A 26,648-nucleotide genomic window follows, 5' to 3' on the forward strand; every position below is an offset into this window, starting at 1 on the left:
GTACTTACTTAATGAGAAGTAATTCCATGCATTCTCCTCCTCCTCCTCCTCCTTTCTCTGAGACTTCTGAGCAGCACTGATTTTTGTTAGACTGAGTTGTAAAAACTGATGGCATGTAGTTCCCACCATTCCAGATGAAGAAATATATGAATACCATAAATTAGCTCTAAAATAGGCTTAACTGGGTTAAAAAAAATAAAAGAGCCCTACTCCAACAATCCACAAAAGTGGGAAAATATTCCAGATCCACCAATACATGTAATACAGCCTCGGCTGCTTTGCATCTTCATTTTTGCCAATCACATTAAACATTTTGTGCTCCCTTTGGTCACTAAAAGGTTGTCCTTCCCTGGTTAATTTGTAACCCTCAGTCATTTTTTTTTTTATAATGTATCTATGTATTCTGATAGAACCAGTAGATATTTCTTCCTGGTTTACACAGTTTCAGTGGCTTGCTCCAAGACTGTGATGGATGTATCGATGGTTGCCTCCTCAGTGTAATGCTCAGGGAAAGAAAGAAATGAACAAAAAAGATGCTTTCATCCAATGGCTAAATATCTCATCATGTTTCAACGTTCTACCCCTTATAGGATGTGTGGATATGGAAGAAGCTGATATTTATTTTCTCATTGATGGTTCATCAAACCTTGATTATTTTGACTTTGTGGATCTCAAATTATTTTTGAAAGAAGTGGTTAAGTTGTTTACCGTAGGCCCAAATAAGGTCCGCGTTGGAGTTGTGCAGTATGCAGAAACCAGTGAGCTGGAATTTGATCTTGAAGAATATGGCAAAATAAATGATATATTGAAAGCCATTGATAACATTCGTCAGATTGGTGGGACTCCCCACACAGGAGCAGCTTTGACATTCATTCATCCCCTGTTCAGGAAGTTGCAAGGTCAGCATTCCAGAAGTGTGCCCCGGCATCTAATTGTGTTAGTAGACCAGATATCAAAAGACCATGTGGAGGAGCCTGCCAAGAGATTGAGGAATGAGAAGATCAATCTTTATGCCATTGGTGTAGGACACACTAATGCATCTCAAATCTATACAATTGCAGATTCAACCAACCAAGCTTATTTTGTGAATGATTTTGCCTCTCTAAAGTACATAAAGAATGAAGTTGTTCGGGAGATCTGTGTTATGGAAGGTAAAAGGTTATACATTTTTTTGTATTAATGAAATTTGGCCAATGACCAGCAAGTATATTTTGTTACGAGCTGGTCATTGAAAGTGAGAGGCATGGGCTTCTGTAAGAGAGGCAAAGGAGGGCACAGGGGAAGTGTCATCATGTGCTTCATGGCATCATGAAAAGTATGTACCACTCGCATGTTATGATACATATGATGTCATGGGCTTGTCCCAGATGCCTATGCTGAAGAAACAGCTTTTTGTTTTGCCTTATGTCATTTAATCCTAGACCTGATGTCAGCTTGATATGCCATGTATGAATGAATAAAATAAAAAAAAATGAGTATAAAGTATCAAGCAGTTGTTTGTCATAGCAAACTGGAATGCTGAAGCTGGCCTAATGTAAATTGGGAGCAGCCCCTTAAAAACATGCAAATGTGAGGGTGTTGTTGGCTTAGGAGCAGTGTTTCTCAACCTTGGTCACTTTAAGATGTCTGGAGTTCAACTCCCAGAATTCCCCAGTCCAGACATCTTAAATGGCCAAGGTTGAGAAACACTGGCTTAGAGACATAAACTGGGGGTTAAAGAAACTAGAGACAACTTGCTGAGATGGCTACCTGGGCATTTGCAGACTTTGCTGCCGTCATTGGAATGATGAAAAGAGTGGGCTCTGCCCTTTTTGTACATGCATATGATCTTGCAACACCCAAACAAATGGGGCAGGGTTTTCATTGTGTACCTGGGATGCTGCTTTTGTCATTCTGCCCTTAACCTGCCCTGCCTGTGGATGTCCCTAGATGGCTGCCAAAGGAGACCGAAGTTGGCAGCTTCAGAATCCCCTGAGGTTCAAGCTGCCCCAACCTTGCTGTTCTTTCAAGGAGCCTTAAAGACGTGCTTCTCCTCCCAGGTGTTGAGTTAGGACTATGCCTTAGTGGAATTTTTTTTGCTCAGGTGTTTGTTATATTACTAGCTCTGGGCTTACTGGCCCTTTAGTCTTTTTTTTTTTTAAATACTTATTGGACATGTTTTTAATAGTATGCTGCCCAGAGTCATTCTGAGTTGGACAGCATATACATGCAATCAATCAATCAATAAAGTAACTAACTTCTGGAATGGCCAAAATTTCACATCCAGGGGTGTCCATAGGGTATGGTAAAAATGTCAAGATAATGATCACACCAGTGCAATCAAAGCTCCAGTTGATTTTTTATGTGCCATGTGTGCAACACACATAAAAACTTGATAGAGTATTGCACTGTTCTGACTGCCATCTTGACTTTATTTTAACCATATCATGAAGTTCATGATCAAATCATAGGCTCCTGAGATTTGGTAATCTCATATGTTTCACCCATTTCAATATTTTAAGAAAGTGAAATGGAATTTTATTTAATTTTGGAGTCCTGTACACGCAATAGAGGTGAACATACCTGCCATGGTGTCCACCATCACCATTTGCTGACCCAGGGTTTAAAAAGTTTCAGAGATGATGTACTGGTCAGGAAAGGGTGTCTTAGTCTCATAAGCATTTTTTTCTCTATAGTTATTTCTAATATGTTTTTATATTTATATTTTTATTATTTATTTTTATTATTACTGCTTCCTTTCTTTTTTCTTTATTAATACATTACTCCAATAACATTACAAGGTTATAACATTTAGAATATTTCATTATCACAACTTTGTTACACCTTATAACTACATAGTACAGGTACTCCTCACTTAGTGATCACTCATTCATGGACTATTTGAAATCACAACAGTGCTGAACAAGGAGACTTACAACTGGTCCATGAAATTGCAGCTGTTGTGGCATCCCCTCAATCATATGATCACGATTCAGGTGGTTTGCAACCAGCATGCAATTACACAGTTGCAGTGTCCCATGGTCATGTGATCACCATTTGTGACCTTCACTGCCAGCTTCTGATAAGCAAAGTCAGTGGGGAAGCTGGCAGGAAGTTGCAAGTCATAGTCACGTGACATCAGACTTAATGGCCACGTGTGATTGGCTTACCATTTGCAACTGGAACTGCTAAACTGCTGTCATAACTTAGTGTGGTCACATGCTTTTTTGCTTTACGACCATGTCACTTAGTGAAAGAAAATTAATAATTTGCTGGTCCCAATTACGGTTGTTAACTGTGGACTGCCTGTATATAAGCATTCCAGATTTGACCAATTGTGCATTTAAAATTTGAATTTTATCATTTTTTTTTTCAGTTGTTATAAGGTCAAGGGTACATTTCTTCATATGTGATGGAACTGTGAAAAGGTTGCATCATTCTGGTAGAAAATTGTCTGGGAAGTAAGACCTATAATTAAACAAAATGTAGAATATGTCCCAGAATTGGGGATATTACATAAATTTAAGGGAGAGAATGTGAAATTGATTTATGAAGAGCTTATTATATTCTTACTCTTAGCTGCCAGATAATAAGTTAACCATGGAAACTTTTAGACAATTTAACAATTGAAAAATGATGATCAAAGGTACAGCCTAAAATGCCATCATTTTAACAGCCACAATTCGACCCAGTATATTCATTTCCAGTATGTTTTATTTAATGGCTAATGTAAATATTAAAAAGATATACCAATATTACAATATTTATTTTATTCCTCTTCTAACAGTCTGCAAGGAAAAGAAAACAGATATTGTGTTTCTGGTAGACAGCTCTAGAAGCAGCGGGACTGAGGACTTCGAGAAAATGAAGAACTTCATGAGGGAGCTGGTGGACAAATCTGATGTTGGTCCAGACAGAGTGCACATTGGAGCTGTCCAGTTCAGTGACAAATGCCAAGAAGAATTCCAACTCAACCAATACTTGACAAAACGAGATATCAAAAATGCTATTGGGAGAATGACTCTTATGGGACAGAGCACGCTCACTGGAGGTGCCCTGCAATTTGTGTCCAATTATTTCAAGCCTGCCAAAGGGGCACGACTGTATGTCAAGAAAGTTCTTATTTTGATGACTAATGGAGAAGCACAGGATGAGGTGAAAAACCATGCAGAAGCTTTGAGAGAGGAAAATATCATCATCTATTCAGTGGGGATGTTCCAGGCTAACAAAACGCAGCTGATGGAGATCAGTGGGAAGCCTGAGATGGTCTTTTATGTAGAAGACTTTGAGGTTCTAAAGCACTTCAAAAGTGAGATCCTCTTTGAAATATGTAGCCCTTACGATGGTAAGTATAACTGGGCAGCTTGCAGGGAATACAGCTCCCTGCATATTTGGGGACATGGTTTCAACCTGGACTCTGTGGTCCACCAAGTATGTTGCCATGGAATCTGTAGGGATTTTTAATATGTATTTCAATCTCTTGGACCCAATCAATCACTCAGATCTAATCTTGATAAATGGCCCCTTAGATTTATTTATTATACTGTGTCATTTATTATGACATAATTTGCCGCTAGAAAGACAAGCTAAGAGGTATGAATGTGGTACAGAGCCAAGATGGTCCAACCGGTGCTGATATTTGAGCATAATCACACTGAACTCCAAAGTACTTGATCAATCCCTTGGTCTTGTTTGGTCTGGCTTGTTGTATTCTGTGGTTCATTCAACGTCTTTGCTAAGGCTGATAATTTCCGAAGGCAGTTTGTCACTAGAGAGGCTCATTGCTCGAGCTTCTGGATTATTATATTCAATTTCTTTTTCTTAAGCTGCTTATTAAGTGAACAAATCTCTCTAATTTCACTTGAAGGCTCCTGAAAATAAACACCCATCTCCAAATCTTGCTTTCCCTTTTATGGTCAAGTGGCGAGATGAGGCAGTGAAACATACCAATATCCTCTTCAGCAATTTTACTCCATGCAGTAATAAGCAATTCTAAACAGAACACGTAGATCAGTTCAAGGAACAAATGAAAGAAAAGAGAATATAAGGAATACTGATGTATCAAATTCTAAAATATGGCCAAGTTTCAGGTTCAGTATCTAGGTAGCCATCCCAGATATTGCCCATCGAAATGAGATGCAGGCAAGAGGCAAAGAGGTTGAGGCCTTATATCCCATGGTAAAAATGCAGTGATTGTATGTATGCCATCTAGTAGAAGAAGACCTTTCACTTTCTCAGAGCATCAGCTGCCACTACCCCATCTCCTAGATCTGGCTCCTAACTAGCTGTATAACCAGGACTGGCTTAGCCAGGGAGGTCTATTGCAATAATTTGATTTCTGAAGATGATGGTTCATTTAGCTGGTTGTTCGTGGACCCCCAAATACTGTAAATGTGACTACACTGCTCAGTCAACCAGCTAAACGAACCATCATCTTCAGAAAGAGGTCATATTGGAGGCCCAGCATAGCTGCTTCCATATTTACAGACTTACATACGCTGGGTCTCTGTAGCTTTTTATTCTGTTCTGATTGTTGCACTCAATAGAACTTAATACAATAACATAAGCAATGCAGCTTAATATTGCAGAGTTCAGCGGGCCTTACTACAGAATTCAAAAGTACATCATAGAAAAACTTCATGCAAATGTAAACAAATTTCAGAAATTCCCATCACATGGTAGAAACACCATGTGCATTGTTTGGAAGAAGTATTTTTACTGGCCATAGAGTTAAGGGAGGAAGTCATACAGCATGGAGATGGAATTATATTGCTCATACCACACATTGTTTTACTGAATGGAAACTCTCCAGAATAAATTTTCAGCCTTTTTATGTGTTTTCCTTCTTCTATCCTTGGATCAGTGCTGTCAGAAAACGACAGACACGGGTTCGGTTATCCAGTAGACAGAAGTTTTTATTGGGCACGTTTGCAAAGGTGGGTCCCTCCCGCAGCAATGGAGGAACCCCGAAGCAAGGTCTGACAGGTTTTTATACCCCCTATCTGTCCTCCCCCTCCTACGAGGGCTTGGCTCACAATCTCACCTTTTTTACCGCCCCGGAGCGCCGCTAATTAACCGCAAAACCGCAGGCATTCCACTTTCCGAATCCAATCAGCGCAATACACATTCCAATCCCCACTTGACCCGACAGCCGCCCCCTGCCGTTTCTCTTCACTCTGGTGCGATCGTGCCTCTTGCCTGCAGTCTTTCCTCCCTCCTGCCGTCCCTCTCCACTCTGGTGCGAGTGTGCCTTCTGCCCATCCTCCCTCCTGCCGTCCCCCCAAGGCTGCCCCATGGTGCACAGCGCTCACCCCGAGCAAACATGGTTCTGTTTGAGGCCCTCACTTCTCCCTGCCTTCTCACAATCCCCCCTTTTTCTTTTCACGCCTCTGTTGGGCCTCAAACCTGACTAACAGGATTGCTCCCTTGTCCCGGACCCGGGGCTTCACACACTGGGACAGGTAATTCCCACAAGCAGGGAGGCATTGCATTAAGCAACATACTAGGACCAGTAAGGCAATGAAGCCAATGGCTAGTACAGAAAGTTGTTTTAACCAAGCAAAGTTAGGTAACCAACTAGTGAGCCACGACCAATTCCATCCCTCTGGATCCTCGGATATGCGAGAGGCTAAGGTCTTCAACTTGGCTAGTTTTGCTTCAATATAATTCTCATTGTTGGTTAGGTTAAAGCAACAAAGACCTTGAAAAGATTCACAGCCTTGTCCTGCCCTTAATAGGAGATAGTCTATAGCTATCCGATTTTGAATGACCACCCTCCTGATCTCAGTGACTTCTTCAGTGAGGGCTGCAATGAGAGAGGATGTAAGGTTGACACTTTTAGCCAGGAGGCAGGCCACCTTCCTTAGGTCCAGGTAAGTTCTTCCGCTTAGTGCAGGAACCCCTACTAAGGAGAGGGCCAGAGCCATGGCTTCTGTTTTGGACAAGAGTGTCACATCACTCTCACAATCAGATGGCAGCTCCCTTTTTCTTTTTTTCTTTTGATGGGTGCGCTTGCATTGGAGGCAGGGCATATAAAGAGGTCAGGCGCCCTATGGCACAAGGGCCCACTGAACTATAGGCTGGAACATAGGTGTAAGCTTCATGTCCACATAACAAAAAGAAACCTTTAGGTAGGTATAGAGGGGTTGAGGCGTAAGGGATATTATAGACCCCTCCACAAGTGAAAGCAGGACCTTTTGAGGGCAATGGGGGTACGGTTCTGGGTATTGTTGAAATATACACATTGAGTTGCATTGGTTATCCCCAAGAGATTTAGAGCCATTTGCCTTTGATTAGTCCAGGGTCTTGGTATGGGAGAAGACCCAAAATGATAGAACATCCCCCCCCCCCCCACGGGGATCATCCCCAGTGATCAAAGCTGTCTGTGCCAATTCTACGCCTTTATGTTGGTCATCTCCTCCCCTGCCTTAGTTCAGTTCCTTTTAAGTTTTACTTTGAGTCCGTCTCCCGGTTGGGCAGTCCATGGTCGGGCCCCTGTCAGGTCCGAACTGCTGATTCAGTTGTCAGGAGAACTTGGTATGGTCCCTCCCAAGACGGCTTCAGCTTCTCATCCTTCCACGTCTTTATCAGGACCCAATCCTCTGGCTTGTGGGGGTGTTGGTCTTTCAGCAAGGGGGCCGTTGAGCGAGGAGTCCCTGTTTTCTTAGAGACAAGAGAGATTGTGACAGTACCAAGAGATACTTTCTCAGGAAGGCATCCTTTAGCTCGGGGATAGGCTCTCCCATTGGAGCCAGGAAAGGTCTTCCCATCATCAGCTCGAATGGGGAGACCCCCACATCCTTGCGAGGGGCTGTCCGCATTCGAAGCAGGGCAACCGGAAGTGTCTTTGTCCAAGGTAGCCCTGTTTCCAGCCCCAGTTTGGTGAGATGTTGCTTCAACACCCCGTTGGCCCTTCCCACAGCTTTACAGTGTCTACCAAAGCCTGCACCCCCCGTGAGACCCTTCGTGCAGTTTCTCCACCATCCCCCTCATGTCAGCACGGCTCACTACTGGGGTCCCCTCAATTATAACCCAATGACCTGCTTCCTCCCTGCAACCTTCCCTTTCCAGCAGCTGTGAGTAAACCCCGTTCCAGCCAAATTTTCCCGAAAGTGTGCACTACTCCCCAGGCATATCGCGAGTCTGTGTAGACGGTGAGGGACACTCCCTTTCCCAACTCTAGTGCCCGTTTCAAAGCGTGCACTTCACACAGCTGAGCCGACCAGTCCGCTGGTAGTGCCCCCTTCTCTATTGTCTCTCCCTCCGCCGTCACTATCGCATATCCTGACTTCCTTTGTCCCTGCTCTACTCGGCTAGACCCATCCACAAACCAGACCTCACCCTCCTCCAGCGGGACCGCCTGCAGGTCCTCCCGGGTCTTTGTTTGCAGCTGCAACAGGGTGGAGCACTCGTGCTCCGCCGGCTCCCATTCTTTCCGCTCCCCCGCAAGAAACTCCGCTGGGTTCAAATTCCTGTCTGTTCCTACCACCACATCAGGACTTATCCGGAGAACTGTCTCATATTTCAACATCCTTCCTTCTGTCATCCAAGCAGCCGCCTGCTGACTAAGCACACTTAAGATCTGATGGGGTGAATGGACAATCACGGGGCTCCCAAAAGTGAGTTTTTTCCCTTCTGTCACTAGCACAGCAGCGGCAGCCACTGCCTGCACACAAGTCGGCCATCCCCTCACCACTGGTTCTAGGGCTTTGCTCAGGAAGGCCACTGGTTGATATTTCCCAGCCCGTCTCTGAGTCAGCACTCCAATGGCAGTTCCCCCATGGGCTGTAACGTATAGGTGAAAGGGGGGCCAAGTTCGGTAGAGCCAGAGCCGGGGCCGTCACCAGGCTCCTTCGTAATTCCCCCACTTCTCTGTGTCCCCGTCTGTCCATTCTACCCTGTCAGATGATCCTTTCAACTTCTCATACAGAAACTGAGCCTTGCTCATGTACTCATCTATCCATAGCCGGCAATATCCTACTAGACCCAGAAACCGCCGCACCTCCGTTTTAGTATGAGGTGGCTTCAACTGCATTATCCCCTGTATCCGAGAAGGATCAATCAACTTCTCGCCCTTCCGGAGTACATGTCCTAAATACTTGACCTCCCTTTCCACAAATTGGACCTTCCCTTTTGACACCTTCAATCCTTCCTCAGCCAACCAGTTCAATAAAGCCACTGAGTCTTCTCTCACCTTTACTTCCTTCTCTCCAGACACCAACAAATCATCCACATACTGCAGCACCCGAGAACCCCCAGGGGCCCGGAACCCCTGGAGTTTCTCTTCCAATGCCTGTCCAAACAAGAGGGGGCTCTCGGTGTACCCCTGGGGCAGCACCGTCCATCTCAGTTGTTGCTTCAGCCCACGCCTCCCATCCTGGGACAGCGGGTATTGGGCTTGCCGCAAACCCGTCACCCCTGGTTTCAAGGGGATGCTAATTGGGGCTATGCGAAACCGCCCCGCCCCCCCCTCCCCTCCCTCAGGGTTCACAACCTCCACGTCCGCCTCTCGCAACAAACACATCCTTTCTGCCTGTTCCACATTCCACAGCTCTACTACTAGACTACCCATTAGATCCCTTCCCAGCAAGTTCACTCTCGCCTGTGGGATCAGTAATACATCTGCAGTTACCTCCTTCCCATTCCACTCCAGTCTCACTCCCTCCAGTACGTCTGCCTTGACCGGAGAGCCTCCCACCCCCATCACCGATACCGACGTGCCCCGGGATTTCGCAATCCCTGGGATCGGTTGGCACAGCGATGTTCGAGAGGCTCCGGTGTCCACGAGGAACTGCTGTTCCTCGCCGGTGGGACCCACCGTGATGTTTACCAAGGGTTCCCCGTGGGTCCCGGTTGGGGAACCATGACCCCCCTAGTCGTACAGGGGGAAACTCCTCTCATGTTCTCCCGATGTTCAGCATTATTGGGATCCCAATTTGGGTCTGCCAGAGGGAATTTAGTATCTGCGGCCAGGGCATTTGGGACATTTGCATTCCTTTGCTCCCAAGCCCCGAGCGCAGCTCGCCGAATCTGGCCCCTCTCTTCTGGCGTATAGAGGTGGGCTAAAATGTAATTCAGTTCCCCCAGGAGTATTCCACCGGGCCGAGAAAAGTTCCAATTGTTCGGCGGCGGTATGGGCGTTCTCTTGCATACGAGGGAGGGTCCTTTTTAATTCCCTCAACTCACTGGGTTTGATGGGAACCGTTACGTAACTGGTGACGGCCACCCCCTGTGCGTTCGTTCCGTTCGGGACTTCCCGGACGGGGAAGGCACTGGCCAACCTTAGACTAAAGGGCACGTTCTGAATGTCTTGGTTCAGCTGGTCCAGCTCTTTCCGCAGCCCGGGATAGGGTGGGGGCGCCGGAGGGGGAGCGATAGGAAGAGGAGGAGGAGGAGGAGGTGGCGGCCCCCATTGAGGTCTAGTCAGCCAGAGGTCCTCCTCATCCTCCTGTTCTTTTTGGACAAAAATTTTGGCTAACTTGGGTCGAGGCCCCTCCCAATGAACATGGAACCAGACTTCCACATAGGGTTCCTGTGTTAACATTTTATGCTCCACAATGTAGTTTTTTAGTTGGGTCACCCAGTAATTACTGGGGATTCCAATGGTAGGGGAATTCGGGGTCCACTAGTGGATATTTTCGCCATTCTTTAGTGCACAAAGTTATCATGGTCGGTTTTTCCAGACCCCTGGTGAATGGACACAACCAGGGTGTCTCCCACTGTTGCAACAATTGTCCTAATGGAGAATCCGTGGGGATTCCCCCTACTGCGTTTTTCCCATTGGCCCCTGGCCTTACACTCTTACTCTGCGCCTTACCCATCCTTCCTGACTACGTTTCCCACCTTACAGAAGGTCCCGGACTCTTCTGTCCCCTTGCGGCGTCCAACGCCTCGTAACCACGCTAATCTCCCCGAGATTATGGGTAGGCTGTACTCACCAGACCTCCCGGAGGTCTCCTTGTCGGCCGACTTCCTCTTTACTTCTGTCTGACTGGCGATTGGAGTCCCGTCCTGGACCCGACTCCGGGGAAAACGGGAGACACCTCAACGGGGTGTTACGGCCGATTACTCACCGGTTCCCCACAGTCCGGTCCACGTCGAGGACTCCTGGCTGGCTCGCCAATTTTGTCAGAAAACGACAGACACGGGTTCGGTTATCCAGTAGACAGAAGTTTTTATTGGGCACGTTTGCAAAGGTGGGTCCCTCCCGCAGCAATGGAGGAACCCCGAAGCAAGGTCTGACAGGTTTTTATACCCCCTATCTGTCCTCGCCCTCCTACGAGGGCTTGGCTCACAATCTCACCTTTTTTACCGCCCCGGAGCGCCGCTAATTAACCGCAAAACCGCAGGCATTCCACTTTCCGAATCCAATCAGCGCAATACACATTCCAATCCCCACTTGACCCGACAGCCGCCCCCTGCCGTTTCTCTTCACTCTGGTGCGATCGTGCCTCTTGCCTGCAGTCTTTCCTCCCTCCTGCCGTCCCTCTCCACTCTGGTGCGAGTGTGCCTTCTGCCCATCCTCCCTCCTGCCGTCCCCCCAAGGCTGCCCCATGGTGCACAGCGCTCTCCCCTAGCAAACATGGTTCGTTTGAGGCCCTCACTTCTCCCTGCCTTCTCACAGTGCTGATAAACCTGAGGTCTCTCCAGCTACTGTTGAGTTACAGTGATTCTGAGCCCTTCGCAAGCATGGTCATTGATGATAGGAGTTATAGTCTAATAACTTCTGGAGGCCTTTAGAGCTTTATAATGTTTCTGACTGTAGAGCTAGGTAAGATCTCATGGATTCTCTTTGTTGATGAAGCCAGTGAAGCTGTTTGGTTAAAGATATCCACCACCATCTTAGCCATCTTCCCCATGGTTTTAGTCAAAAGTCCAGGTGCTGCATTCCAAGCACTTTCCATGAAGTGAAAAGTGAAGCTTGTGTGTAATAATTACTCAAATATTCCAAACTTAATGAACTAAGATATGTGTGACAGTTATGAATTCTATCTGTTATAATCCACATTTGACTTACTTTTGTTTAGTCTGATGAACTATCTTTGAGTTGCAAAGCAAGATGATTAGGAAATTGTAGCTTTATCCTGAAACAAATTCACAATGAAGCTATTCTATTTGTCTAAGGAGCCAAGAAACATGAACTGCTCATTCAAAGCATTTGGGCCACCGTAAAATAAAACTGCACCACAGGATTTCAACGTTTTGTTGCTGAACTTCAGTAGCATACCTAGGTGGGCACCGGGGCCACACAAATGGGTCTGGAGCCATATGTAGTCCACCAGCATAGGCTGTAAGCCCTTCTTAATGTACAGAGACTTGGAACTTGGTGTCTTAGCTCAAAATTTGTAGTTAGTCACCTGCAGTGAAAATAAATATGTCTGCCCATTAAGACATTGACTCAATTTGAGGTCACCCAATTGTTAAATATTGATATGGGAATAGGTTTTCAAAGACAGTTATGGTTCCCTTCATGGGAAAAGATTAGAATGGAAATAGCCTTGTATCACAAGTCTTAGCAAAGTTTTTGGTTCACATTAAAATGAAGAGAGTGGATATAGGAACAGATCATTCCACTGCTAAAATACTATTTTTTCTAATGATACTGATATGTGCAAATGGCCCTGTGAGTTAAAATCATAATAAGGAAACATGCTAGTACCATTAGTCTTAGGTTTTCTTAACATTTTGAAGATCTCTACAGAAATGGTTCCATAACAGATATCAAGAATGCCCTTGAACCCTGGTAAATTGAATTTTCACGAATTCCTATTGTTTTCCTCCCTTCTGTCATTACTTTCCTTCATACAGATAGTAAAAGCATTTTGGAAACTGTAGTTGAGTAGACAACTAGATAATGTAACAAGACAGAAGTCTCAATCTTCTTTGTAGTAGCACAAGACTTTGAAATATAAAGATATACAGTTGTTACTTTAAATTGTGTTACCTAAAATAGCCTGATTCATGTACATCTTGAATATTAGAATAATACAGATTCTGGAAACTATGTTTATTAGCATATTTTGTAGCATGCTAGATTTATATCTGTATATCTTGGTTTAGCATATATTTGCTGGCACAATAAATATAGTATTATAATAGTAGAAATCTTTTTATTGTTAGCTTCTCAATTAAATTTAGTTTGACATCCTAGTGGATGTAATGGATTCCAGCAGACATTTTGTGGCAGCATAGAATTATTGGCCTTATCTTTTCATGATCTTCTCTTGGCAGTGTATTTCAAGCTAACGTTTTTCCAAAAAGAGACAAAAATTTACACGATTTGCTTGCAACTAACAACTGTATTGCAAATATTTTGAATTGCCTTTGTGTGACCTGCTCATCCTATTATTATTTTAGAATGCCGAAGAATAGAACGTCTAGATATTGTGTTTGTCATTGATGGTTCTGGAAGTATAGATCCCAAAGAATATGATATTATGAAAGATTTCATGATTACCTTGGTGAAAAAATCTGATGTTAGCCATGATCAAGTTCAGTTTGGAGCAGTCAAATATTCTGCAGAGCCAGAAACATTTTTCTATCTCAACCACTTCAATACCAAATCGGCAATCATTAAGGCTATTCAGAATGATAAGCCTATTGGGGAAACGACATATACAGCCAAGGCATTGCGACATTCAGAAAGCCTTTTCTCTAAGAAGCACGGCAGCCGTAAACACCAGAGTGTTCCCCAGGTTCTCATAGTGATAACCGATGGGGATTCTCACGACACAGCAGAACTTGATGAAGTATCAAAGAATCTCAGGGCTCACGGGATTATGATCTATGCTATTGGGGTAGAAAGAGCCAAGCCAGATGAACTCTTGACCATGGCAGGATCTGAAGACAAATATTTTTATGTAAATACATTTGAAGGCCTGAAAAATCTCTATCCCAGGTTATCTGATAACATTTGTGGCATTTCAAAGCCAGGTAAGTGGTTATTTTCTTTAAGAAAAAAATAATGAAATATTTCTGAAAAAAAAGAAAAGAACCACAATGCAGTGCCTATTGTGATTTACTGACAGGTAAATAGAATGCAAAATCAGTCTAAAACCAGAAACACCAAATTCCAGTGTGATGGTTACCCCCTACGTTTATTGGGGCTTAATTTTAATCACTTGTATATTGGATAAGTATAATTTTGAAGTGAAATTCTGTAAGTGACCACCAAGAAATTAAATTGAATAAGACCCAATACCAAATAATCTTATAGGGAATTGCAAACCTAAACACTTTTCTAGACCACGGGGTTAGTTTCTTCCCTTTATCTCTATGGCAAAATATAATTTACTATCTGCATTAATGCATGATTACCAATCCATTTTATAGAAGTATAGTTCAGCTGAAATATGTGTATGTTGGACTCCAGGGCTCAGTCAAAATAAACTGATGAGCTAGTATTATCCAACCATAAGTAAGAAGATTGAGAAAGAAATTCCCTAGGATATTCTGAGATCTCTGAGTAGGTAGGTCATGATCTGTTTATGGACTGGAAATTTCCTTCCTAATTAAAGCTTCATCATAAAATAAATATAAGAAAATGAACTAAAATACAAGCAGAACTTTTACGTAGTTTCCCATAATATCTGATTATTCTTCAGGGTCATTGTTGGTTAATCTTCTCTCAGCTTGTCTTAGGCTGCTTTCATTCTTTATTATATTTAATCTCCTTCTTCTTTCTCCTCTGTTGCAGAATGTGGAATTCCAGCAGATCTGGTATTCCTGATTGATGGTTCTAATAGCATAAGTGACAGTGATTTCACTAAGATGAAGAATTTTTTGCAAGATGTAGTTCATCCATTTGACACAGGTCACAATGTGCAAGTTGGTATTGCTCAGTACAGTGACAGATACCAAGAAGAATTCAGCCTGAATATTTTCCCACGCAAATCAGAACTTGAAACTCAAATCAGACACATTCAACAGATGGAAGGACTTCAGACATATATCGGTGCTGCCCTCGAGAAAGTGAAGCTCTACTTTACTCCAGAAGGTGGCAGCAGAATAAATGAGAAGATCCAGCAAATTTTGCTGGTGATCACTGATGGCAGGTCACATGACAGAGTTGTTCAAGCAGCAGAAGATCTGAGAAAGAAAGGTGTTGACATATACGCCATAGGAGTAGGGAGAATTGACCATTTGCAGCTTAGTCAGATAGCTGGCTCCTCAGACAGGAAATACACAGTTGATAATTTCAGCGAACTGAAGGTAATTAAAAAAAGACTAGTTGATGATATTTGTGAGGAAGAAGATAAAACATGTAAGTATTCTCACTTCAAGCATTCAAGTAGTTCAATGTCTCCCCTCTTGGACCTTGGAGAAAAATGGGTTACGTGTCTTTTGCTCCATCTAACCATAAAGTTACCAAGATCTAATCCTTGTCTCATATATTATAAAGATGGATTTTGGTGAATGCTCAAAGTGAGTCACCAGTAAATAATTTAAGTAGGGGAGCAAAGAACGAGCGTGTTTTTTCTCCCCCATCTAGTTGAAATAAAGCCTGTAAAGAGTGTGTCAATCTAACCTGATATGCCTCATAAACAATTACAAACCCTAACAAAATAGGCTAAATCTCTGATTTAGTTTAGAGATGGACAAATCTATAAAGTTCATTGTTACACTTTGTTTTTGCCAAATGTTGTTAGTGGTGTTCTGTTTCTCTATCAGTTTGCATATTTTTTTAGAAAAATTCACATGAACATGAATACACATGTTCATGTGTATGTAACCCAAGATAACATTTTTGTATACATCTCTTAATGCATACATTAATTCATGTTTATATTCATTTTCCTCAATATGCCCCTTATTGTTTGCATTCTCATAGTATTTATAATTTTGCATGGTGAATTTGGATTGATGCATTCCATCATAAATTAATGAAAAGTATGAATACAAGGGCATTTTGAATCATATAGGTACAGGAGGTACATATTAGCCATTTTCACACTAAAGGTGAACTAGATAAATTTCTAATTGGTTTAGAGTGATGGATGTTTCAATTATTCAAACAGTGTCAGTTTTAGGTCTTTGGGTTGGTTGTCTCATGGTCCTCCTTTTAATGTTGTGACATAGCTAGTGATCATAAATCTTGAACCATATTTTCCTCCCGCCCCCTGCTTTTACTCTTTTTCATTTTCTGATTTTTTTTCTCTGATAGTAGTGTATAGTAATTGATGCTATCTTCTCCTCCTGCACGACAAACAATAGCATGCTTCATGGATATTGTTGTGGGAATAGATGTCTCTTCACAAAGTCAAGGTGATTATGTATTCCACGGACAGCCCCAACTGGAATTCTATCTTCCTCAAATTATGAGCACTCTCACATCTTTAACTAGCCTAAGCTGTAATGCGGGATCACAGACACAAACCAGTGTGGCACTGAAAATTAAGAACACAGATCCGCCAGTGACGTCAAAATTCCAAATTGATAGTGAAAAACTTATAAACAGTCTTTTGGGTGCTACTATCAAGAATGCCTCTCACCTTACTGGAGAGTTCTTGGATTCACTTTGGGAAACATTCCAAATCAAATCTGCAAACAGAAGGAAAGTGAGTTTTCTATTTTTATTCCCTTGTACTCAAAGTCATTTCTATACAATATAATTTTAAATGGTCTACACATTATTATTTTTACTTTCTTATTAGGTACTACTAATATTCTCAGATGGCTTGGATGACAGAATAGAAATCCTGGAAGGCAAATCAGAAGAATTGAAGAAAAAAGGTATGTCATGAATTTGGTTAACTCTATATAAATATTCCATATTCCCATATTTCTGAGTAAAAAATGACTTTCCATGCAAAAACCAGAAGAGAAATAGGGTGCTATCAATCTGAGATAATCTTGAAAGATACATTGGACACAGTAATTGACAAATTGTTGTGGACACAGTAATTGGCAAGTACATCTTGAAAGTTTAGGGACAAAATGGGATCTGATTTCTCAGAAGTTTGAGATAAGGATCATATATTAAATGCTTAGTTCTCCAGAAAGATTTATCATCAGCTATGATAAAACAAAAGTAGCAGTCTGAAATGCAGAAGGGACAAATAAAAACTGCTGCTAATCAGGCCTGTTGAATTTTTAATGCAGTTCTATGCGGGGTCAGTAGGTAGAAACATATGCCTTCTGCTGTAAACTTCTTCAAAGCCAAGGTGATGTGAGCTAGTTCTCCTATGGTCAGAGGAACACAGCCTGATATCAGATCTGTCTATTGCCAAAAGAAGAGGCAGATGGAAATCGGGCCGCTCACCCATCTTATAGCTTCGGTGGGAGAAAGGCGCAAGAATCTGAACACCAATTTCACTATAAGTAGAACTTGCTTTGATATACAACAGGCACCAGAATTCTTTCACGATGGCTTCTTAATTTTTATACCACACACTTTACTTATCAGAAGTTCTTGAGCTCTTGTGTGCTGGTTTGCTGGGAGAAGCCTGCAAGCAACTGCAAAAGCATTTGCCGTAATTACAATTACTAGTGTATTTATTCCATGTTAATCTCCTGCATTGTATAATTAGGCACATTCGTTTTGCGTTCAACTCTGATATTCCTTAAGTATAATTCATGTCTTGCAATATTTTGCATAAATGATTCTGCAGCTGTGTGTATTTAGCTTTGTATTAAACTATGACAAAAGACAGCACAAAGCAAATGTTTGTTTGCTTAAGGCCCAATCCTTAATCCATTTTCTTAAAGCCCAATCCCATTTTCACTGAACTTCTAATCCTCTCTGTAACCTTCTATCCACTACAACCCTCCATACCATACCCTGTGTTATTCCTGGGGTTCCTACGTCCTTAGAAACAGACTTGGAAGTAATAAAAGGATCTGCTTAAATGGAGAAAACTCAATGCTTTGTTTTGCATGGGAATATAAATGGTTTCCCCCCCACGGGTATTCCTAATACACCGTTTCTGCAGTATCTCATTTTTAAAAATTAAAATGTGTTTATGGGAGCATTTAAAACCTAAATCCTATATTAGAATGTGCTGCAGGCATTTCATTTCATTTTTTTTTTTTTTGGTAACAAAGTCTAGTTGAATACTTACAAATAATCATGAATATTTTAATCAGGATTGGATGCATTGATAACTGTGGTTCTGGAAGGAGCTTCAAATTTTAATGACCTGCAATACATTGAATTTGGCAAAGGCTATGGCTACAAGACCCAGCTGAATATTGGCATGAGAAACATTGCTAGTCAATTGTTCAAATACATGGTAAGTGATTCAGGAAAAATGAAGACACTAACTGAGATTTACTGTATAGTCAAAATTCAGTATAACTAAATCCTTCCAAATCCAGTTGGCCCTACTTTGGGGGAGGGTGTTAGGACTGCAATTTCATTTAAATTAATGGGACAAGGGTGAACTATTGTGGCTTGAGACCCAAGAAAGTTGGCTACCATTCTTTGAGAGGTGAAAGAAAGGTCTGCCATTAGACTAGTTGCCCAGAACATTCCAATGCATGCTGGGATTGTCAAGAAAGCTATGGATCTGCCCCCCTCCTCCCCACCTTCTGAACAGAGAAGTCAATTCTACAAATGGGGATAAATACAAGATTGCAAAAACCTACAGGTAAAGGAAAATATTTCCATCTTCCTGCCCTACCATTACAAATCTGCAGTACATAGGAAAATGAAGATCTTTGATCTTGGTTTCTCCCTATCCCAGAAAATTGCACTCTTAATAAATGATAACCTGTAAAGCTCTTGTGCATTGTTTTCCATCACAAGCAGTGTATGAAGTGAAGGCAGAGAGGTCACACAGCACTTAATATTGGCTGTGTTTGCAAATTGTACTAAGCCAGAGTTTGTCTTAATTTAGTTTGATAAGCATGCCATAGACTGAGTTCATGCAAAGCCATGGTTTACTTTCAGAAACTTCAGTGATCTGATGCATAGATAACGTAAGCCATAAACCATGAATAAAGCACTTTGGTGTGGTGTAACTGTAGTGTTATATTCTTCTGATATCCATTCAGAGATAAGTTCCTCTTCCACTTAATAGAGAACTACCTGCTTGTAAGTTCAACCACATAATTCTCCTTTTGTGTTCCATTGTAGCATTTGGTATATGAGAAAGGAAACAAAGAAGGAAAGACCCAAACCCAAACCAAAAAACTACTAAATTAACCTACATTTCTCCTATGGAACAAAAATAGACAAAATAGAGGGCAACTGGGGACAAGTCCCCCAAGTGTGCTGAAAAGAGTGTTTTGTTTTAAATTCAAATTATTTGCTTGTAAAGCCTAAAAAAATGTTTACATGTCCTCACTAGACAGGCTGGTACAGCTGGAAAGTGTATTTTGTAGCTTCTGCCCAAATCATTGCAAATCATGTTTGAAATTATTGGAAGAAGCATAAACACGTTGGAATACCTTTCTTTGAGAAAAATCACTTAGCCTCCGTATTAAACCAAACCAAACCAAACAAACTACTGAGTAAATGCTTAGAAAAAGTGGCTCAAGTGCCTTCTTGAGTCAACTGAATGACTGTCTTTCTTAAGACTTGGAGATGAAGTGGTGAACTGAGAAAAATTGATATATTGATAGTGGTGCTTATTTGAGACACTAAGAGAACTTGTGTTACAGTATTTTCTTGATATCATAGCTTGATAAAAGTATACATTTTATTTTGATTGGTAGTTCTTATTACTGTGACCAATTTCCTTTTTGCAAGAGTAACATCGCTGAACGGACTTGTTGCTGTGTGTACTGCAAATGCATTGGTGAAGAAGGACAACCAGGTGACCAAGGAAGATATGGAATGGAGGTAAAGGAGACAAAATACCATTTTGTCCATATACTTTAGTTGAAGAGGCACAATTAATCTTGGCACAAGATATGATCATCATGTATTCTTCAAACAATATTTGATTTCAATTATTCTTATCATAATTTCAGGGTCCTCAAGGTGTTGAAGGAAGTCCAGGACACTTAGGAGACGAAGGGGCACCTGTAAGCTATTAAATTAAATTCCATTACATACATTTACAAAAAAGAGAGAAACTTCAAAATCATGATAAGAATCCAAGGAACATGCAGTGATTCTGTGCTGTGTAGTATTATGATGAATTCTGCTCACTCATTTCCCCAAAGTTTTCCATCTTCATGAAATATGTTTCTGCTTTTCTGACTTGTACTCGGCATAGTTTACACATCCTTTTGGATATCTTTTGGTGTTATTTTTTAGTTTCCTGAAAGTGCTGTGCATTAATTTCTTTCTGATACAATTGTTTATGGATACCTTAATTGCCCATAGGAATTATCTGGCAAAGTCGTATTAAAAAAGTTATTTTATTGATCTTAATGAGACCCAGATATCTGAGAGCTTTGAGGTTGGTTAGGTAGCTTTCTGGAACGATGCGACAAGTAATGAAAAATGTGTAGAATTATTATGAGTTTCTATGAAAAATATGTCAAAGTTTTAAGATCTGTGGGAAACGTCATGATCTTGCAAGGTTTCAGCAGTTTTGTTTTTTTAATATACTAAGGGGGAGTAAGGTCAGCTCCTAAGGGTCTGATGGGTGTATAGGTGCTTGTAGTTGCTATGTTACCAACCCTTACTACAAACAGAAAGATGGCTATGCACTAAAGAATAACGCACTTGGACATCTTCCTCAATTACCTAGGGACTGAGGAGCAAGAAGTATACATACTCAATCTTTCAAGCTTGGACTGTGGGGATGCAATTTATTTCCATCAGATGGCCTGAAGAAAAAGCCAGGGAAGAATCACAGCATGACTCAAAGGGGATTTTTGAACTGCATAATCAAAACAGGAAGGCCCTCCAGATGCCATAAGGCAAAACTCTATAAAGATAGTTTGCAAAGCATGTGGTCTTCCAAGAAATAGGGGAAGGCAAAAAATAAAATAAAATTTAAATTTAAAAAATCCCCTGGCTATGTAACAGAAATCATTGTGGGTGTGTATATTTGCATTTGTATGTGTTTCTATAGTGGGGTATATCCTCCTCCCTCCCATTTCTCTAGATCAGCTTTTTTCAATCTTATGCCCTTTAGATATGATAGAACCGCAGTTCCTCAGACCCCTAAGGAGCATGTAATCCAGCACATTTCAAAGGCACTGAGTTGGGAAGAAGCCCAACTCCTGACTGCTAATCACCATCTGTCTCCTGCGTGTCCAGGAGAAACCCTAGGCTGGGCATCACACTCTTCAATGGGAATGCAACCCCTTAACAATCAGTTAAAAATCTCTCCTAGATCTGAGCATTTCCTAACTATCTATATCTTATCTCAGCATTTCTCAACCTTGGCAGCTTGAAGATGTGTGGACTTCAACTCCCAGAATTCCCCAGCCAGCCATGCTGGCTGGGGAATTCTGGGAGTTGAAGTCCACACATCTTCAAGCTACCAAGGTTGAGAAATGCTGTCTTATCTATTTCAAATTACCTTGATCCATACCAGGTTGGATTCAAGACAAACATTCATGTTTTTCATGGTTTCCTTGGGATCAGTACAGTGCAAAGATGTAGATCAGTGTTTCTCAAACTTGGCAACTTTAAGATGTATGGACTTCAGCTCCCAGAATTCCCCAGCCAGCTAGAACTATGAGGAATTATAATCCAAGGACAGAAAGGTATGGAAAGGTATAATAAATAGTGTAGGGGCAAATTAAATTTAGTTAGATTGCCTTTCCTTTTTTCTTATTTCCTGCCTTTAATTTCTTCAGTTTAGTGCTGAACCACTTCCTCTTTTCCTGTGCTCTGCATAACACTATTCATCCCCAAAGGGAATTGCGCCATGGAGTATGTGTATATATGTGCATAATTCAGCAACATGTGGAAGTCTATACATTCCCTGATCATGATATGGAAAGGATACAAATTCTGTACTGGAAACTTTATTAATTTATTTTCACTGTTTTTAGGGTTCAAGAGGGTTGCCAGGACCAGATGGCGAGAAAGGTTACGGGGGCTGCCGCGGCAATAGAGGCTCTAAGGTGGGAAATCCTGTACTAATCCATTAGCTTTAAAGTTTTAATAAAAAGTTCTTTATCTCTCTGCTTGCTGCATTAAGATTATTATATTGACCTCTCCCTTCTTTTTCAGGGACAAAGAGGAATAACTGGCCAGAAGGTACAGAAACTTGATTTAAAAGCATGATCTGAAAGAAAAAAGTACTGTATGCTCAAATTAGAGACCATATCCAATTGAGCACTAGCTACTTCCTCCCTTTCTACCCATTTTTGAAAACTGCAATACCCTCGGGGCTTTCTTCATGATATTTGGTATTGGGGGGGGGAGATTTTAATAGTCACTCAACCAAGGAAATCATAAATTAGATTCTAGCAGCATGAGATATCAACAGATAAAAAGCACGCGACCTTTCATCTTCAGCTTGTCACAGAAAGCCAAAGTACTGTAGACAAAAATCTTGTGCTTGAAGAAAGGATGTCCTCTGGATGCATCAAAGAACAAATCCAACCATTCTAAGATGATGGAGGTGGTACCCCATATCACAGGGAGACTAGCAAGCATCCTATTGCACAGAGCAACGCTAGAGCATAAGGAAGGGAGAATGTACTGTATTTTTTTTTCCTATGCCCTTCTGGATGCGAACAATCAGAAACAAAGGCCAAAAAGGGGGATTTTTCCCCCCACCTTTACTTTTCTTTGATTTCTTTTTTAAACTTACTTTTTGCCCTCCCTTCAAGGTTTCACCATGAAGGTAATCAACTAGAGAGCTGGTACAATTTTGCAGGCTCATTCAAGGTCTAGCAAGGGAATGCAAAGACTTCAGAAAAGGTTGGGATTTGCAGAAGCAGAGAGTGAAGATAAGAACAAAATAAGATAAAATAAAAATAGAAAAAATAAAAATTAGGAAGCATATATAAATACAATTAAATCTTAAGGAAAGATAACATGTAAAGTCTCTTGGGGGCAGGCTTGATTCCTAGTGATTTCATGAAATCATCTATGTGATTTTCTCAGCAACATTATGAAAGTGGTTTGTCATTGCCTTCCTCCAGTTTTTTTTTTTTTTTTTAGCTTTCCCAATCTAGCCTACAGTCCTGGGATTTCCTGGTGCTCTCCCATCCAAATATAAACAGTTTAGATCATGCTTAGTTTTCAGTCAAGATCAGATAGCTATTGCCACCTAGCTTGTAAACTAGTACTGTATTTCTGCCCAGAAAGATGTTTGTATGGATGAAAGCAATCACTTATTAACTGGCTCGTTGATATAACTAAAAAATGGTGGCCACATTTGAAAGAATGATTTTTTCAGGACTTTTTGTGGTGGTGGTCAGCTACAGCCATTTCCACATTTTAAAATCAGTTGTTTCGAAGAATGAACTACAGTATTTTAGTTTTCTGATGTGTTGCTGCAATAAATCTGGCAGCTAACAAAAATGATTCTTATAAAACTTGTGAAATTGGATAATAAATTCAAGAATTAATTGCCAAAAAATTAATTGCCAAAAAATTAATGGCTTGGAGCAATTGTGGGAACCTAAAAACCACATTATTCAATTGCTGTAATCCTAAACACCAGCTTTCCACAATGGGTGCCCTCCAGAGGAATTGGGGTTATAACACCCAGAATTCTCAGGCAGACTATGGGAACTGTAGTTCTAAGTGTTCTGGAATGGGCCAGCTTACAGAAAATCCTTGATAGGTAATTATAGCTACATAGGTTAGGATTGCACTATAAATAGTATAATTTGTGTCTTCAGGCCGGTTGTGATTTCTGGCAACTATCTGGACAAGTCCCTGCAGTTTTCTTGGCATCATTTTCAGAAATGGTTTGCCATTGCCTTCTTCCTAGGGCTGAGGGAGAGGGACTGGCCCAAGGTCACCCAGCTGGCTCTTTGCCCAAGGGGGACTAGAACTCATGGTCTCCCAGTTCCTATCCTGGTGCCTTCACCACTACGCCAAACTGGCTGGCTGTAAATACTGTGATATAGCAATGAATAATTACCCTAATGGGAGTAATAATATTCTTGTAAAGTTTTCTAAAATTCTAACATTGTTTGCATGGTAGATTTGACTGTGTTCTGTTCCTTTTAGAAACTAAAATCTGAGAGCAACTAAATAAAGAGTAGTTTGGATGCTATTATACATTCTTTGTGCTTGTTATCAAACCACAAGACAATAACATGTGCTTGATCTTGCGATGAACTTGGCCTGATAATTCCCGCTTGCATTATTTTTGCAGGGAAGCAATGGGGAAGAAGGATTTGATGGCATTAATGGAGAGCCAGTAAGACCAGTTTCTCTGTTTTTCTATTAGTGTTCCATCTGAGTTAATGATACTAGGTTTCTTTTTTTTTTAAAAAAAAAGCAGAATAAATCAATAAATATAATAACAATTTTTATGAGATGTTTTATCTCCAAGGGCTCTCCTGGGCTTCCGGGATTTAAAGGAGAAAAAGGTGATCCTGGCAATCAGGTACTTTGAATTATTCATTCTACATATTTAAAAGTGAGACCTTCAACAACATGGCACAGAGTGCTGGTATTCCAAATTCCAGACAATCCATTCTAACTCCTGTTCCAGTGAGGTCAAGATGGCAGTCTTGACTGCACAATCAAAGTCCCACCTTTGTATGTGCACGTGATATCATAATGCATGGAAAAGAGTTGGGGCTTTGATCATGTGATCCGATAACACCCTCCCCCCATGCTGCGGTCCTATCTCCCATTTTCAGCTTCCACACAAAGTTCATCATTCTGTATCCACCAGTTGGGCTTAGTCCTTGGTCAGTTATTCTGAGTTTTTAACTCTCCCTCAGGAAACACGTAACTCTCCTGACATACTCAAGTTTGGCTTCCAGCATCCCCTGGCCAGCCTATGGCTGTGATAAGGCATGTTGGATTGAGTCCACTAAGAAGAAAGCAAAGCGCCAACTTGCCTGGTGCTTTTTTTAATAGTACAGCAGTCTGACAAAAGTAACACAATCCTAAAATTGTATGAGTCTGCATAATGGTATTTATAACTTTTCAACCAAATGTTTCAACCAAAGGTCTTCTTCAGGGACTGATAGCAATTTTTCTTCTCTGTATAGCTTTGCTTAATTGATTATAATACAAAAACATACATAATTTAACAATACATTTTACATAACACAAGCTTTGCGGTGTTTATGAACACATACATAAATCTATGTTCACATTTTAAACAATCGGTGAAATGTTTGTACTTTCACTTTAAAATATCACTTTAACATTATTTCACTTCATACTTTCACTTTAACATTGAGAACTTACTTGTATTACTGCTGACACAGTTCTCTTATGACTTCTCATATGGCGGTGAAGTAAATAGAACTCCCTCATTAAGTATTATACCTACAACAAAAATACACACTTTTCTAGCTTTATTTTATGTATATTTTTTCTGGAAAAGCACTTCATCGGGTAAGTAATATGCGTAGCAGTCAGAGCACTTTATTTCCAGTGACATTGCTTGAAAATATAGTTTATTTTATTACTAGTTCTAAAACACATTTATCTACTCAGTTTCAAATGACAAAGAATGTCTATCAAATTTATGTCCCTCTAATGTAGTGAACTATTTTACTTGTATTCAACAATCTTGGTATTTTGGTCCAAATACACAGTTGCAATAACTATTGCTGAATGAGACATGTTTTTGAATTATAATCCATCAAGATAATATTATGGCATGCATTATAGTCTATTTTGTTTTAATTAAGAATTGGTTAAGCAAAGCAACACTATAAAGAAAAATTATTGTAACTGGATAAGACCTCTGACTGAAACACTGGGTTGAAAAGAGCTTTATTAATTATGTTGTACTGACTCATAAAGTTTTAGGATTTAAGTCAAGATGATGATGGTGGCCTTATGCTTAAAGCTCCTCACCTTAATTATGTTACTTTTATTAGATTACTATACCCATATTACAAGACATACAGCTTTTAGACAACTTAGTACTTTGAACTTTTACTTTTGGATTTATTTTGCTGGATGTCTTCCTCTATTTGTGTATAGGGAACTATAGTTCAGCACCTCCTATAGGGCCATGGGCTCCTTACTTTTACTATAGTATGCATTTATTTCTACCACACATTTTTGGACTTCTAGAATCGGGGGTGCCTCACACTTCCTGGTACCTCCCTTTTCTGCCTGTATGGTTTCAGCTACAAGAACAATGGCACTCAGAGCATGAATACTGGACACAGGGGAATGAAACCACACTCCTCAAATAAACTTTTTCCAGGTCTTACAATAAGAGTGAAAATTCAATGGAGTAACACAATTAATAGAATAAATAGCCTCTGATACACTGACTGAGAGGCAGAAAATCCATCATACATGTATTGCTTGTAAATTGGGATGATATCAGTGAAGATACCAGCTGCAGCTTCCTGGGACCAGCTTCATAATCATGCCAAACCTGAGTCTGCATAGGGTTGAAATCAGTAGGAATGGAGAAACTGCAACCATTTAAATTCATCCATCATACAAAATTAAGACTCAGTTACGTCTTCTTGTCTGAAACTTCTCTCAAAAGTTTTATTTTTTTAAAGGGCAGCCCAGGAGTCAAGGGAATCCCTGGTGAATTTGGTGAAAAGGGTTTCCAAGGAGATCTGGTAAAGTTTTTTTTTTCCTGCAAAGAAAAGATATATCTTTGTATGTTGTTCTCTGTACACAGGGCTTAAAGTTACTGGGA

The 26,648-nt window shown here is 40.9% G+C and overlaps 1 protein-coding gene across 1 annotated transcript in view; it reads left to right on the forward strand.

Annotated features, from left to right (window-relative positions):
* LOC103053334 (collagen alpha-6(VI) chain-like) overlaps nucleotides 1-26,648 on the forward strand; it is a 62,634-nt gene that overhangs the window by 10,892 nt on the left and 25,094 nt on the right. The window contains exons 5-18 of the mRNA XM_088150891.1: nucleotides 591-1,151; nucleotides 3,767-4,324; nucleotides 13,336-13,911; nucleotides 14,675-15,241; nucleotides 16,192-16,535; nucleotides 16,632-16,710; nucleotides 18,064-18,209; nucleotides 19,670-19,762; nucleotides 19,894-19,947; nucleotides 21,880-21,951; nucleotides 22,061-22,087; nucleotides 24,168-24,212; nucleotides 24,348-24,401; nucleotides 26,506-26,568. Of these exons, the coding sequence (XP_088007017.1) occupies nucleotides 591-1,151; nucleotides 3,767-4,324; nucleotides 13,336-13,911; nucleotides 14,675-15,241; nucleotides 16,192-16,535; nucleotides 16,632-16,710; nucleotides 18,064-18,209; nucleotides 19,670-19,762; nucleotides 19,894-19,947; nucleotides 21,880-21,951; nucleotides 22,061-22,087; nucleotides 24,168-24,212; nucleotides 24,348-24,401; nucleotides 26,506-26,568 (3,239 nt within the window). The remainder of the gene's footprint in view (nucleotides 1-590; nucleotides 1,152-3,766; nucleotides 4,325-13,335; nucleotides 13,912-14,674; nucleotides 15,242-16,191; nucleotides 16,536-16,631; nucleotides 16,711-18,063; nucleotides 18,210-19,669; nucleotides 19,763-19,893; nucleotides 19,948-21,879; nucleotides 21,952-22,060; nucleotides 22,088-24,167; nucleotides 24,213-24,347; nucleotides 24,402-26,505; nucleotides 26,569-26,648) is intronic.

Source organism: Python bivittatus, unplaced genomic scaffold, assembly GCF_059951505.1.
Source record: "Python bivittatus isolate LINGU-HERP-01145 unplaced genomic scaffold, Pbiv_v1 ctg000610_np1212, whole genome shotgun sequence".
NCBI lineage: Eukaryota > Metazoa > Chordata > Lepidosauria > Squamata > Pythonidae > Python > Python bivittatus.